Source organism: Schistocerca serialis, chromosome 7, assembly GCF_023864345.2.
Source record: "Schistocerca serialis cubense isolate TAMUIC-IGC-003099 chromosome 7, iqSchSeri2.2, whole genome shotgun sequence".
Classification (NCBI taxonomy): Eukaryota; Metazoa; Arthropoda; class Insecta; order Orthoptera; family Acrididae; genus Schistocerca; species Schistocerca serialis.
In genome coordinates this window covers 109,282,492-109,298,639 of record NC_064644.1, presented here as the reverse complement: position 1 = coordinate 109,298,639, position 16,148 = coordinate 109,282,492, and the positions used below count along the sequence as shown (strand labels likewise).

Here is a 16,148-nt window from a genome sequence, read left to right as displayed (position 1 = left end):
TTACAGTACGCACACCACAATACTGTTAAGTGTTTATGACATCAACATTTGCAGTTTATCAGCAAATGCTTGTGTGTACTCTCAAATAGATTTAAACAAACATATCTTCAGGAATCTCTATCATAATGAACGTAAACAAGACTGACTGACAGTGAAATACTGAAGTAATGACCCAGAAACACAGGGAACAGTTTTGAACAGCCTACAAGCAACAGCCCAGACATTTCAATAAGCATGTACTATTCACCCACCATGTTGCAAATCGAAGGATTCTGGAATAAATGCCAAGTCGTCATATGCACTATTAAAAAAATAAACAAATAAAAATATAAGACAAAGATTTGCTACATAGACATATATATATAGTCACATTGTGACATTTTAGAATGTGTACAATTTTGGCTCCTTGATGCACATAACAAGAGGAACCTGTACCAAATATGCAGCGTAATTATTTTCTCAGTTCCCCACGATACACCATCACTCCATTGGTGTGCAATGTGGGCTCAATATTACACTCCACATGATACTTCTGAGCTATCAGATCTAGAGTTACAAAAAGAGTCTAACATGAACCAGCAAAGAGTGATTGCCTTCGACCATTACAGGGTTGTTCTCTTTGAATGGCCACGGTTTTTCATTATTTTAAGAAAGAAAATCTCTCAATGTCACAGCTCTTACAGAAATTTAGCAATAGCCACTACTGTAGAAAATGAGTTTTGTATTCCAAGGATGACTGACGATAATGCTTGCAATAGTTTGCATCAAACTCATTGCGTTCTAAGACAAGAGTAGTAAGGGTCTGTTCACTGTAAAAGGCTTTTATGCATTACAGTGGATTACAATCTGTTAACTCTACAATGTATAACCATTGAAAACAGGTCCTCTCGAAAATATTTTGAGGTTTCGCCTGCTCAATGCATAAATTTTTAAAGGGACGCAATATTTTGACCGTGCAAAGGTAGCATAATCAGTAGTATCTTAATTAGTGGCTGGAATGAATGGCTTGACGAGAAATGAACTGCCTCTTAATAAATTTTTGAATTTAACTTTTAAGTCAAAAGCCTTAAATTTATCTTTAGGACGAGAAGACCCTGTACGGTTTAACATTCTATTTTTATATAGTTTTTTGTTGATCTTTCTATATTTGATGATAATGTTTTGTTGGGGTGACATGAAGAATAAATAAATTCATTATTATATCACCGATTTATGTTTGTGGTTTAGATCCATAATTTGTGATCATGAGATTAAGTTACCTTAGGAACGACAGCATAACTCTTTTTGAGAGCTCATACTGACAAAGCAGATTGCGACCTCAATGTTGAATTAAAAAAAAATTTTGGGTGTGGGAGCCCAGTAAATACGTCTGTTCAACCTTTAAATTCTTACATGATCCAAGTTCAGATCGGCACGAGCCAGGTTGGTTCCTATCCTAAGATTATTTATCCATATTAGCATGAAAGGAGCATATGGGTAAAATATTTTTTTATGTTATTGATTGATTTTAATTGACTGCTATTTTGACTGAGTAATGCGTTGAATTTAGAACTCATTTATGTAGATTTTTTCTACAAATAGTATTGATACTTTATGATTATTTATATTTGTTTTAAATTTTCTTCTATTGGTTATTTGTTTTTTAATTAGTGTGGCTTTTTTAACTTTATTGGAGTGTAAGGTTTTAGGTTATAGCCAAATAGGGTAGGATTTGTTGGTATACCTCAACCTTTTTGTGATGCTATCAAGTTAAATTGTCAGGAGCATCCTTTTCATATTATATCTAATTAAAGGGTTCCACGACCGTGGTACTTGATCGTCGGGAGTATGTGGCTGAGGGACTGCGTCAGCTTTCAGACAACACCACATACAAAGTTTGCCAAGGTAATCCCATTCCTGATGTCCAGGCAGAGCTTCAAGGAATCATCAGAACCTTAGGCCCCCTACAAAACCTTTCACCTGACTCCATCAACCTCCTGACCCCACCGACACCCCGCACCCCTACCTTCTACCTAAAATTCACAAACCCAATCATCCCGGCCGCCCCATTGTAGCTGGTTACCAAGCCCCCACAGAACGTATCTCTGCCTACGTAGATCAACACCTTCAACCCATTACATGCAGTCTCCCATCCTTCATCAAAGACACCAACCACTTTCTCGAACGCCTGGAATCCTTACCCGATCTGTTACCCCCAGAAACCATCCTTGTAACCATTGATGCCACTTCCTTATACACAAATATTCCGCACGTCCAGGGCCTCGCTGTGATGGAGCACTTCCTTTTACGCCAATCATCTGCCACCCTACCTAAAACCTCTTTCCTCATTACCTTAGCCAGCTTCATCCTGACCCACAACTTCTTCACTTTTGAAGGCCAGACATACCAACAATTAAAGCGAACAGCCATGGGTACCAGGATGGCCCCCTCGTACGTCAACCTATTCATGGGTCACTTAGAGGAAGCCTTCTTGGTTATCCAGGCCTGTCAACCCAAAGTTTGGTACAGATTTATTGATGACATCTTCATGATCTGGACTCACAGTGAAGAAGAACTCCAGCATTTCCTCTCCAACCTCAACTCCTTTGGTTCCATCAGATTCACCTGGTCCTACTCCAAATCCCATGCCACTTTCCTTGACGTTGACCACCATCTGTCCAATGGCCAGCTTCACATGTCCGTCCACATCAAACCCACCAACAAGCAACAGTACCTCCATTATGACAGCTGCCACCCATTCCACATCAAACGGTCCCTTCCCTACAGCCTAGGTCTTCGTGGCAAACGAATCTGCTCCAGTCCGGAATCCCTGAACCATTACACCAACAACCTGAAAACAGCTTTCGAATCCCGCAAATACCCTCCCGACCTGGTACAGAAGCAAATAACCAGAGCCACTTCCTCATCCCCTCAAACTCAGAACCTCCCACAGAAGAACCACAAAAGTGCCCCACTTGTGACAGGATACTTTCTGGGACTGGATCAGACTCTGAATGTGGCTCTCCAGCAGGGATACGACTTCCTCAAATCCTGCCCTGAAATGAGATCCATCCTTCATGATATCCTCCCCACTCCACCAAGAGTGTCTTTCCGCCGTCCACCTAACCTTCGTAACCTCTTAGTTCATCCCTATGAAATCCCCAAACCACCTTCCCTACCCTCTGGCTCCTACCCTTGTAACCTTCCCCAGCATAAAACCTGTCCCATGCACCCTCCCACCACCACCTACTCCAGTCCTGTAACCCGGAAGGTGTACACGATCAAAGGCAGAGACACGTGTGAAAGCACACACGTGATTTACCAACTGACCTGCCTACACTGTGAAGCTTTCTATGTGGGAATGACCAGCAACAAACTGTCCATTCGCATGAATGGACACAGGCAGACAGTGTTTGTTGGTAATGAGGATCACCCTGTGGCTAAACATGCCTTGGTGCACAGCCAGCACATCTTGGCACAGTGTTACACCGTCCAGGTTATCTGGATACTTCCCACTAACACCAACCTATCCGAACTCCGGAGATGGGAACTTGCCCTTCAGTATATCCTCTCTTCTCGTTATCCGCCAGGCCTCAACCTCTGCTAATTTTAAGTTGCCGCTGCTCATACCTCACTTGTCTTTCAACAACATCTTTGCCTCTGTACTTCCGCCTCGACTGACATCTCTGCCCAAACTCTTTGCCTTTACAAATGTCTGCTTGTGTCTGTGTATGTGCAGATGGATGTGTGCGTGTGTGTGCGTGTGTATACCTGTCCTTTTTTCCCCCTAAGGTAAGGTAAGTCTTTCCGCTCCCGGGATTGGAATGACTCCTTACCCTCTCCCTTAAAACCCACATCCTTTCGTCTCTCCCTCTCCTTCCCTCTTTCCTGATGATGCAACCGTTGGTTGCGAAAGCTTGAATTTTGTGTGTGTGTTTGTGTGTGTATCAACCTGCCAGCGCTTTTGTTTGGTAAGTCACATCATCTTTTTTTTAGATATATTTTTCCCACGTTTCCCTCTATTGTATTCATATCTAATTATTTACTTTATTTTTTATGTTTTCAATTTAATAATTTCTTTGGCTGTTTGGGTAATTTTCCTTATTTGACTTACACGTGTTACTTTCTAATGAGATTTTATTTTTTATGTTGTATAAGATTAAGTGTTTATACACTAATGACTGCTAGCTGATCTTCAAATTTGAATTACTTTATGTTAGGTTCTATATGTTCTGTTGCTCAAACCATTTCATATGAAGTTAGATTAGCCTTGATTCTGTTATCTTTGGTTAGTTTAATTAGTAGTTTTAATATATTTGATTTTATGAGTCATTAACTTTATTGTTGGTTTATTATTTTTTCCTTTCCCTTGGCCTTATCTTGTTTTGCTTCTTGTTTAGCTGAAACTAACCAAAGTCCCTTTGATTTTTACTGCATTTATTTGCATGTAGGATGAGGAATCTGTTATGGATCTTATATGTACATACACACACCTGAATAACAGGAACAGCAATTCTATTCCTAATGCATTTAGGAATGTTTTACCGTAAGGTTAAATATCATTCTGAGGTGCAACTGTAATTACTAACCTACTATTAGCAATTCCATAGTTAGGAACAGATTAGGATCAATGGGTATGATGAGGGTTTGTTGTTGATAATGCAACCTTAAACGAGTTTTTCACATTCAATTTTGTGTTACCATTTATTATTGCAGCTACGCTCACAATACATTTATTCTTCCTACACCAAATAGGATCCAACAATCCCTTAAGATTACATGGGGATATCAAAAAGTTACATTCCACACGTATTGCACATTCAATGATTCCATCACATTTGTATTAATAACAGCATTATTAATTAATTAATCATTACCTTCTAGGAGACCCAGATAACTCTGTACCCACTAACCCGCAAGTAACACCAATCCACATTCAACCAAAATGGTATTTCCTATTCACTTACGCAATTCTACGACCAATTCCTAATAAATTATGAGGTCTTACCGCATTATTTCAATCAATTACAATCTTAATAATCCTACCATTTTATAGCAAAACATCATTTCCAGATACTCAATTCTACCCTATTACTAAGATTTTATTTTGAATTGCGGTAGTAGTTGTATGTATACTAATATGAACTGGTAAACGACCAGATGAAGGACCATACATCATAACAGGACAAATCCTAATAACTATTTACTTCACATACTTCTTAATTCATGTACATGTTTCAAATGCACAAGATTATCTAATTAAGGAATAAAATCAAAATAAGATAATTAGCTTAGCAAAAGTATATGTTTTGAAAACAAAAAAGTAGAAGTTTAACACTTCTATTAACTTTATTTAAAAATTTTACTAAATAAATAAAACCCTCAAACCAATACATAAAATCAAAATTTAAAGATAAAGGTACGAAAAACTTTCAAGCTAAATACATTAGCTAATCATAACGAAATAGTGGTGAAGTCCCCCAAACTCAAACATATCCAAAAGTATAAAGGAATAAAAATCATGGGGAGGGGGGGGGGGGGCGGACGAAGAGAGAGAGGGGGGGAGACGAAGAGAGAGAGGGGGGGGGGCGGACGAAGAGAGAGAGGGGGGGCGGACGAAGAGAGAGAGAGAGGGGGGGGGGGGCGGACGAAGAGAGAGAGGGGGGGCGGGGAGACGAAGAGAGAGAGGGGGGGGGAGACGACGAGAGAGAGGGGGGGGGGAGACGACGAGAGAGAGGGGGGGGAGACGACGAGAGAGAGGGGGGGGGAGACGACGAGAGAGAGGGGGGGGAGACGACGAGAGAGAGGGGGGGAGACGAGAGAGAGGGAGAGAGAGAGAGAGAGGGGCGACGAGAGAGAGGGAGAGAGAGAGAGAGAGGGGCGACGAGAGAGAGAGAGAGAGAGAGAGAGGGGGGCGACGAGAGAGAGAGAGAGAGAGAGAGAGAGAGAGAGAGAGGGGGGGGGGCGACGAGAGAGAGAGAGAGAGAGAGGGGGGCGACGAGAGAGAGAGAGAGAGAGAGAGAGAGAGAGAGAGAGAGAGAGAGAGAGAGAGAGAGAGAGAGAGGGGCGACGAGAGAGAGAGAGAGAGAGAGAGAGAGAGGGAGAGAGAGAGAGAGAGAGAGGGGCGACGAGAGAGAGAGAGAGAGAGAGAGGGGCGACGAGAGAGAGAGAGAGAGAGGGGGGGGGGGCGACGAGAGAGAGAGAGAGAGAGAGAGAGAGAGAGAGAGGGGGGGGGGCGACGAGATAGAGAGAGAGAGGGGGGCGACGAGATAGAGAGAGAGAGAGGGGCGACGAGATAGAGAGAGAGAGAGGGGCGACGAGATAGAGAGAGAGAGAGGGGCGACGAGATAGAGAGAGAGAGAGGGGCGACGAGATAGAGAGAGAGAGAGGGGCGACGAGATAGAGAGAGAGAGAGGGGGCGACGAGATAGAGAGAGAGAGAGAGAGGGGCGACGAGATAGAGAGAGAGAGAGAGAGGGGCGACGAGATAGAGAGAGAGAGAGAGAGGGGCGACGAGATAGAGAGAGAGAGAGAGAGAGGGGCGACGAGATAGAGAGAGAGAGAGAGAGGGGCGACGAGATAGAGAGAGAGAGAGAGAGAGGGGCGACGAGATAGAGAGAGAGAGAGGGGCGACGAGATAGAGAGAGAGAGAGAGAGGGGCGACGAGATAGAGAGAGAGAGAGAGAGGGGCGACGAGATAGAGAGAGAGAGGGGGGCGACGAGATAGAGAGAGAGAGAGAGAGGGGCGACGAGATAGAGAGAGAGAGAGGGGCGACGAGATAGAGAGAGAGAGAGGGGCGACGAGATAGAGAGAGAGAGAGGGGCGACGAGATAGAGAGAGAGAGAGGGGCGACGAGATAGAGAGAGAGAGAGGGGCGACGAGATAGAGAGAGAGAGAGGGGCGACGAGATAGAGAGAGAGAGAGGGGCGACGAGATAGAGAGAGAGAGAGGGGCGACGAGATAGAGAGAGAGAGAGGGGCGACGAGATAGAGAGAGAGAGAGAGGGGCGACGAGATAGAGAGAGAGAGAGGGGCGACGAGATAGAGAGAGAGAGAGGGGCGACGAGATAGAGAGAGAGAGAGGGGCGACGAGATAGAGAGAGAGAGAGGGGCGACGAGATAGAGAGAGAGAGAGGGGCGACGAGATAGAGAGAGAGAGAGGGGCGACGAGATAGAGAGAGAGAGAGGGGCGACGAGATAGAGAGAGAGAGAGGGGCGACGAGATAGAGAGAGAGAGAGGGGCGACGAGATAGAGAGAGAGAGAGGGGCGACGAGATAGAGAGAGAGAGAGGGGCGACGAGATAGAGAGAGAGAGAGGGGCGACGAGATAGAGAGAGAGAGGGGCGACGAGATAGAGAGAGAGAGGGGCGACGAGATAGAGAGAGAGAGGGGGCGACGAGATAGAGAGAGAGAGGGGCGACGAGATAGAGAGAGGGGCGACGAGATAGAGAGAGGGGCGACGAGATAGAGAGAGGGGCGACGAGATAGAGAGAGGGGCGACGAGATAGAGAGAGGGGCGACGAGATAGAGAGAGGGGCGACGAGATAGAGAGAGGGGCGACGAGATAGAGAGAGGGGCGACGAGATAGAGAGAGGGGCGACGAGATAGAGAGAGGGGCGACGAGATAGAGAGAGGGGCGACGAGATAGAGAGAGGGGCGACGAGATAGAGAGAGGGGGCGACGAGATAGAGAGAGGGGCGACGAGATAGAGAGAGGGGCGACGAGATAGAGAGAGGGGCGACGAGATAGAGAGAGGGGCGACGAGATAGAGAGAGGGGCGACGAGATAGAGAGAGGGGCGACGAGATAGAGAGAGGGGCGACGAGATAGAGAGAGGGGCGACGAGATAGAGAGAGGGGCGACGAGATAGAGAGAGGGGGCGACGAGATAGAGAGAGGGGGCGACGAGATAGAGAGAGGGGCGACGAGATAGAGAGAGGGGCGACGAGATAGAGAGAGGGGCGACGAGATAGAGAGAGGGGCGACGAGATAGAGAGAGGGGCGACGAGATAGAGAGAGGGGCGACGAGATAGAGAGAGGGGCGACGAGATAGAGAGAGGGGCGACGAGATAGAGAGAGGGGCGACGAGATAGAGAGAGGGGCGACGAGATAGAGAGAGGGGCGACGAGATAGAGAGAGGGGCGACGAGATAGAGAGAGGGGGGGGACGAGATAGAGAGAGGGGGGGACGAGATAGAGAGAGGGGGGGGACGAGATAGAGAGAGGGGGGGGACGAGATAGAGAGAGGGGGGGGACGAGATAGAGAGAGGGGGGGGACGAGATAGAGAGAGGGGGGGGACGAGATAGAGAGAGGGGGGGGACGAGATAGAGAGAGGGGGGGGACGAGATAGAGAGAGGGGGGGGACGAGATAGAGAGGGGGGGGACGAGATAGAGATGGGGGGGACGAGATAGAGATGGGGGGGACGAGATAGAGAGGGGGGACGAGATAGAGAGAGAGAGAGAGAGAGAGAGAGAGAGAGAGAGAGAGAGAGAGAGAGAGAGAGGGGGGGAGGGAGGGGACCTGGTCACTGCGAGGGGAGGAGAGGCGGAGGGGATGCGGACCAGGACACTGCGAGGGGAGGAGAGGGGAGGGGATGGTGACCAGGACACTGCGAGGGGAGGAGAGGGGAGGGAATGGGGCCGGGACTGCGATAGGAGAGGAGGGGAGGGGAGGGGATGCGGACCAGGACACGGCGAGGGGGGGGACTGTGGCAGTCAGGGGTGGTGAGGGGGGCAGACAGACACAGCATGGGGAGGAGGAAACAGACATGGAAAGAGGAGCAAGAGGAGGGGAGAAGTAAATGGACATGGCGAGAGGTGTGTGAGGAGCATAGGAGGAAACAGACACAGCGAGAGGAGGGGAGGAGGAAATGGAATCAAGGGGAGGAGGGAATGAACTCAAGCACAGGATCATAATCTATTGTACTTGCTGAGAAAGCTTCTCCTTAATAGTAATTTTTAAGCAAGATATTCTATAGCTGTACTTATCACCACCACCACCACCACCACCACCACCACCACCGCCGCCGCCGCCGCCTTAACAGCAGTGCTTTCACGTACATGTTTCACATTTTCAAAGCTAGTGCTAGGTTCAGTATCTCCCTGTTGTATTTAATTGTCCATGATTCGACCCTTGCTCGGTTTCGGACAGGAACATTAGGATCTTTCTAATTGACTAACACACTAAAAAATGTATCAATGTAGCACCTTTGACCCTTTCCTTTAAGTACTTCAATGAAAAGCTTTGTTTTAAACCTTGAGACTTGTAATCTAAATTAGCTCCTTACATGCATCATGCCTGAGGCAATTTGTAATCTGTGGAATTCAATTGTGGTGGCCCAATGAAGCATGGAATATGATATGCCACCACTACCCAGGATACACAGCTGCTAATGTTGTTGCTGTCAGATGTTTTGATTTTTGAAGTTCAAACTCTGAATGTTCATTTTCGAGAAAATAATTTTTAAGAGTTGGAAACATGGTTCTATTACATACTGAATCTGAATTACAGGTGCCCCAATACCCGAGTTCTGAATTGGATCAGCGATATGTTGAAATGTGTGCTGAACTTTTGTAGTACACAGAGGAAGAAGGAATGAAAACTGGCACTATACGCTAATGCAGCAGTTGCAAGAATCAGACCTGAAGTTTAATTGCCTTTCGTGCTCAGTATAATCAGTAGACCTTGCTCTGTGCACTTTCCTTATGTCTCAACAATATTATGAAACAGATACTTTACTCCTCACAATGTAGAGGAGACAATGAGTTGCAAACTGAGACAATGAAAAGACTGCTATACATTTTAGCTTTTCACCAAAAGGCCTCCTTTTGAAGTAGAAAAGATGCACACATTCTCAAAACAACTAGCACACATATGACCACTGTCTCTGGCAGCTTAGACTGGCCACAATGGTCAGAGACAATAGAGTGAGTGTGTGTGTGTGTGTGTGTGTGTGTGTGTGTGTGTGTGTGTGTGTTTTAACATAGGTTAGTTTATGGTTCACCAGGAAAATTACTCAATATAAAAGTTAACTTACATCATTGATTTCTATAAATTCTGGCTGAATAGTTGTTGAATGGATGCCTTCATTATGAAAGAATTCCTTCACTTTTTCAGCTATCTTCATATATTCTGAAAGATTTCTACACCTGCAACACAAGTCTTTACTGAAGTACATGCAACATGAAATGTGAGTAATGTCATTATATTAATCCAAATATCTTTCAATAGTGTCACTTATATGAACTACTTACCCCACCTGTACAACAACACCAGAGGACATGCAAAACTAATTACAGAATCAATGTAAGTCATTTTTCAGGCGCTCTAGGTATATAAGTGTGCATGAAATTTTTGTGGCAGATGATGGGGGGCTGAGAAGGGGGATAGTGGGGAGGGGAGTGAAAGATAGGAAAAGCGTGGGAATTTTAACAAACACCTGAGGTCATTTTCCAGATGTGCAAACCTGCATTTCACAAACGACTGCTCAATAATGATACACAAACATTCTGTCACCTATCATTTGTACTTTATATTCATACTCCTCCTCCGAGTTCTTCATGTACTTCCAAATTATTTGGAACTGGGTTAATGTGCATCACGTAATGAAGGCAAAATCCTACCTGATATGTGCTGAAGCAATTATGCGATCACCAGCAAGTTGCCAAACATGGAACTCATGAACCGCAAGTACACCATCCACCTTATCAAGTAGTCTTCGTTGGATAGCATCCACCTGGATGTGTGTTGGCACTGTCTGCAGTAAAATCAGAGCAGATTCCTGGAGAAGAGGCCACACTGATCGCAGGATTAGTACCACCAGAAGTAAACTAAGTGCTGGATCCAAATAAAATTTGTAACTCCAGGATGTCAGGTAAACAACCTGCAGAAAAACAGAAAATCAGTAACAATTTAATATTCGGAGCATATACTATTAACTGGTTACCAATACCTACGAGGTATGTAAATAAGGTGGCAATGGCATGGAAAGGGACCACGTTACTTACTTACCATGCACTTTAATACACTGAAGCGCCAAAGAAACTGGTATAGGCATGTGTATTCTAATACAGAGATACATAAACAAGCAGAATACAGCGCTGCAGTCAGCAACACCTCTATAAGACAACGAGTGTCTGCCACAGTTGTTAGCTCAGTTACTGCTGCTAAAATGCTAGGTAATCAAGATTTAAATGTGTTTGAATGTAGTGTTATAGTCAGCACACAAGCAATGGGACACAGCATCTCTGAGGTAGCCATGAAGTGGGAATTTTCCCAGACAACCATTTCAAGAGTGTACCATGAATATCAGGAATCTCCGACATCGCTGCAGCCGGAAAATGATCTTACAAGAACAGGGCCAATGACAACTGAAGAGAATCATTCAACGTGACCAAAGTGCAACCCTTCTGCAAATTGCTGCGGATTTCAATGCTGAGCCTTCAACAACTGTCAGTGTGCGAACCATTCAATGAAATATGATTGATATCGGCTTTCGGAGCTGAAGGCCCAAAATGTACCCCTGATGGCTGATGACTGCATAACACAAAGCTTTACGCCTTGCCTAGGCCTATCAACACCGACATTTGACTGTTGATGACTAGAAACACGTTGCCTGCCAGACAAGTCTCGTTTCAAATTGTATCAAGTGGATGGATGCGTATAGGTATGGAGACAACCTCATGAATCCATGGACACTGCATGTCACCAAGGGACTGTTCAAGCTGGTGGAGGCTCTGTAATGGAGTGGCGCATGTGCAGTTTGAATGATGTGGGAGCCCTGATATGTCTAGATACAACTGACAGGTGACACAAACGAAAGCATCCTGTCTGATCTCCTGCATCTGTTCATGTCCATTGTGCATTCTGACGGACTTGGGCAATCCCAGCAAGACAATGCGACACTCCAAACTTCCGGAACTGCTAGAGTCACTCCAGGAACACTCTTCTGAGTTTAAACACTTCCAATTGCCTCCAGCCTCTCCAGACATCTACATTATTAAGCACATCTGGGATGCCTTGAAATGTGTTGTTCAGAAGAGATCTCCACCCCCTCGCACTCTTACAGGTTTATGGACAGCCCTGCAGAATTCATGGTGTCAAAGGTTAGTTGAGTCCATGTCATGTCCTGTTGCAGCACTTCTCCATGGTCGCGGGGACCCTAAACGATATTAGGCAGCCCAGTTTCTTTGGCTCTTCAATGTATATAGACTAATTAATTTAACACTCAGAAAATACAGTTTTTAATATCTTTGACTTTTGTATACACTGATGAGCCAAAAAACTATGACCACTGCCAACGCAGCATTGGATGCCACCTTGTGGCTTTGCGGGCACTTGACGCAGTAACGAAAGTATGCAATTGCAGCAGACATGGATAGGGGATCTGCCTAGTGAAGATATGGGCTGCAAATGGGGAAATCCATTGAGCTAAGTGACTCTGACAAAGGACAGATTATTATTACACACTGCCTGAGAACGAGTATCTCAAGAAGAGTGAAGCTGATTGAATGTTCACATGCTATTTTTGTGAGCATCTACAGAAAGATGTAGGAGAATAGCGGAACTACCACTAGGCGCTAAATGGTTGGACACCCACAACTCTCCACAGAACATGGAGTTCGGAGGCTTGCCTGCTCTGTAAAGTACGAGAAATGGTGATCTGTGGCATCTCTGCTGAAAGAGCACAATGCCAGTGCATGCCCAAGTGTTTCAGAACACACCGCTCATCATACATTGCTGAATATGGAGCTTTGCAGCAAACCATCCCTATGTGTTCATATGTTGAACCAACTTCATCATCAGCTACGATTGTATTGGGTAATGAGACCACTGGGATTCAAGCGCCCATCAGTGGAAATGTGTCATTTATTCAGGGAATCACATTTCGGCCACAAACACCGTCATCAAGGCGAACGGTGGGTTGAAATGTGCCACATGCCATGGACACAGGCTGGTGTGAGCAGTATTATACTATGGGAGACATTCTCCTGCACTTGCATGGGGCCTGTAGTAATAATCAAAGACATGCTCACAAGCTGCGAACCACCTTCATCCCTTCCTTCATCCCTGATGTCATCCTGACACCAATGTCATCTTTCAGCAGTATAAATGTCTGTGTCTCACAGAAAGAACCGTGCTACAGTGGTTTGAAGAGCATTATAGTGAACTCATGTTCATGTCTCAGTGACCAAATTTGCCTGATGTAAATTCCATGGAAGCCATCTGGGTCACTACCAGGAACCATCGCCACATATGCAAATTTGCGGCTCATCATTTTCATGAACTACATGACTTGTGCATAGACACCTAATGGCACATATTTCCACAATCCTACCTACAAGCAGTTGGATCCCAGACATGCAGAACCAGAGATGTATTTCATTCCCAAGAAGGGCAAACAAGCTATTAAGTGGGTGGTCATAATGTTTAGGCTCAGCAGTGTAATTTTCTGCCATGCAAGACTAATCCTATAATAGCTCAGCTAGACACTGCTTGAAGTGTGCTAATACACAAGTTTGTGCAGTTAACAGTTAAAAAACCAATTGAAATTAATATGAATACAAATAAAGACGGCATTACATCTAATAGCATGAATTCTATGTACAGAATAGTTTAAATATCAGTGAGACAGTGGCATTACACCAGTAATTTTCCAGATAAACACCAAGTATTCCTTTATGTTATCTGTAGTTCTGGCAAGAACAGAAACTGATTTCCTGATATTAACTGCTCTAGACATATTCCAATTCAAAACAATGTTTGTTGCTATCCTGCAGTGCAAATATGGCAAGTGATAACCGAAAGTCATTAAGCTCAGATCAACACTGAATTTCACTAAGCTAAGTGGGATGTGAATACAAAACATAAAAGTTTCTTCAACCGATGCACGTGAATTATTGGAGGGTGTAAATACGAGGTTTGTCCGGAAAATACGTATAAAAGTCTAATAATGTCTTTATGTTACAAGTTGCAGTCACCACCACGTGGGACTACTGCTGTAATCAATCTTATCAACCCTCAGTTTGAGTCAGAGCACTCTGCGTGAAGGTGGGAGTGTGCGGCAGCTTGTAGACAGTTACCCTTTCTCACCTGCCGTCGGCATGGAGCTCTCTCGGATTGAGGAACAGCGCGTCAACATCAAGTTTCTTGCAAACCTAGGCAAGAATGGCCGTGAGATGTTTGAGTGTTTGAAACAGGTTTATGGAGACAATTCTCTGAAGGAACCAACCGTGAACAAGTGGTTAAAAATGTTCCGGGATGGCTGAGAAGATGTGAACGATGACCCTCGCCCAGGACGCCCGTCGACATCGAGTTCCGATGCAAATGTTGAACAAATTCAGGCTTGTGTTCTTAAAGACCGTAGATTGACAGTCAGAATGATTGCTGACGAGCTGTCAATACCCAAAACAATCGTTCACGAAATACTGACACAAAAACTTTAAATGAAGAAATTGTGTGCGAAAATCGTACCGAAGCTCTTGACACCAGAACAGAAAGCAAAAAGGGTTGAGTGCTGTGAGGATTGGTTGGAAGCAGAGGAACGAGGGGACTTTCTCAACCGAGTCATCACTGGAGACGAGTCCTGGTTTTACGAATTTGATGTGGAGCTCAAATCTCAAAGCAAGGAATGGGAACTAGCAGGAGAACCGAGAACAAAAAAGTCGCGAAAATCAAAGTCCAATGTGAAGACAATATTATTGTTTTCTTTGATTCTAGGGGCATTATTCACAAGGAATTTGTCCCTCCCAGCCAGAGAGTGAACGGAAATTTTTACGTTGTAGTTCTGACACGCCTCAGAGCTCGTGTGGCCCGAGTTCGACCAGAGTTGGCAAAAGGGGGCAGGTGGATCCTTCATCACGACAATGCGCCTACTCATACGTCGCTCGTTGTGCGCGAGTTTTTGGCCCGAAGCTCAATCCGGTGACAGACCACCCGCCTTATTCACTCGATTTAGCCCCATGTGACTACTTCATGTTCCCGAGATGCAAAATGGTGCTTCAGGGGCGGCACTTGGGAGATGCGGAAGCCACCAAGGCGGAAATGACACGGCAACTGAACAACATCACAACTGAAGACTTTCAGCAATGTTATCAACAGTGGAAATGGCGTTGGCAGAAGTTTATCACATCTCAGGGCGAGTACTTTGAAGGAGACCATATTGTAATACCTGAATAATTGTAAAATAAAGTTATTATTCAACTTTTATACGTATTTTCCAGACAAACCTCGTATATGCTAATGTTAATGGGACAACTAGATTATCATTTTTTTTACTGGCCTTTATCCCATATCTTCAAAGGGTCAACATGTTACTCTATTGGGTGATAGCGGCAGAGTATAGCCCTATGCCTGAACCTGTCATCTGGAAGTGGTCTGCTAATGCACACAGTTATCCAAGTGGACAGTGGGACTAGAATAACTGCCTACAAAAACAAAAGGCTCACAATAACCATTTCACTGGTACTATGAACAACTTAATATTAAGTCTACTAAAGTTCACAGTTTTTGTCAGAAGAACTTGACTCCAAAGCAAGCAACCACATTCCTAGAAAAATTACTTTACATTTTCAGTTTACAGAATTTCCAGTATATATCTGTGAGCTTCAATGAAACATGTAGCTGCCAAACAGTATACTGCAATAAATTACATAAAATGAAGCACTGGAACTCAAAAATTTAGAGGAGACATGAATGTACACACATCACCTGTGAATAAATGCTGTCAAAGTGTCAAGGAGTATATTGTGTAACAAAGCTGCTGATATAGTTTTAACTCTTCACACACCTTCAGTGTATGACAATACTCCATTTAATGGCAGGTGTACAGGTAATCACTCACCTTAAGTTGAGACTGAGTCATCAACAGGCACATAAACAAGATAAAGCCCACCAACTCTGAGGCGAATAGTTACCTTTACTCTCTCCTTCGTACTCTTCCTCTTGCTGGCTGATCGAGACCATAGTTTGGCTTGGTAGGTACTATAGTACCTGCCAATAAACAGATTGAAACACTTCCCCGCAATACACAGACTGCATCAAAGTGACACTGATATCAACTATATATTTATAAATAATGTGGTGCTTAATTAATTATGTCACCAAACATAACCCTACGAAACAGAGGTGCAACTACTGACAACCTATGATACTGTGCGCTGTCCAAACAATG

General features: G+C 44.7%; 1 protein-coding gene across 3 annotated transcripts in view; it reads right to left on the bottom strand.

Moving 5' to 3' along the window:
- The window catches only part of LOC126412068 (zinc transporter 1), a 262,949-nt gene that overhangs the window by 36,219 nt on the left and 210,582 nt on the right, over positions 1-16,148 (bottom strand). For all 3 annotated transcript variants that reach the window (XM_050081460.1, XM_050081462.1, XM_050081461.1), the window contains 2 exons: positions 10,600-10,859; positions 10,014-10,125 (listed from right to left, as the gene is read on the bottom strand). In XM_050081460.1, coding sequence (XP_049937417.1) covers positions 10,014-10,125; positions 10,600-10,859 — 372 coding nt within the window. The remainder of the gene's footprint in view (positions 1-10,013; positions 10,126-10,599; positions 10,860-16,148) is intronic.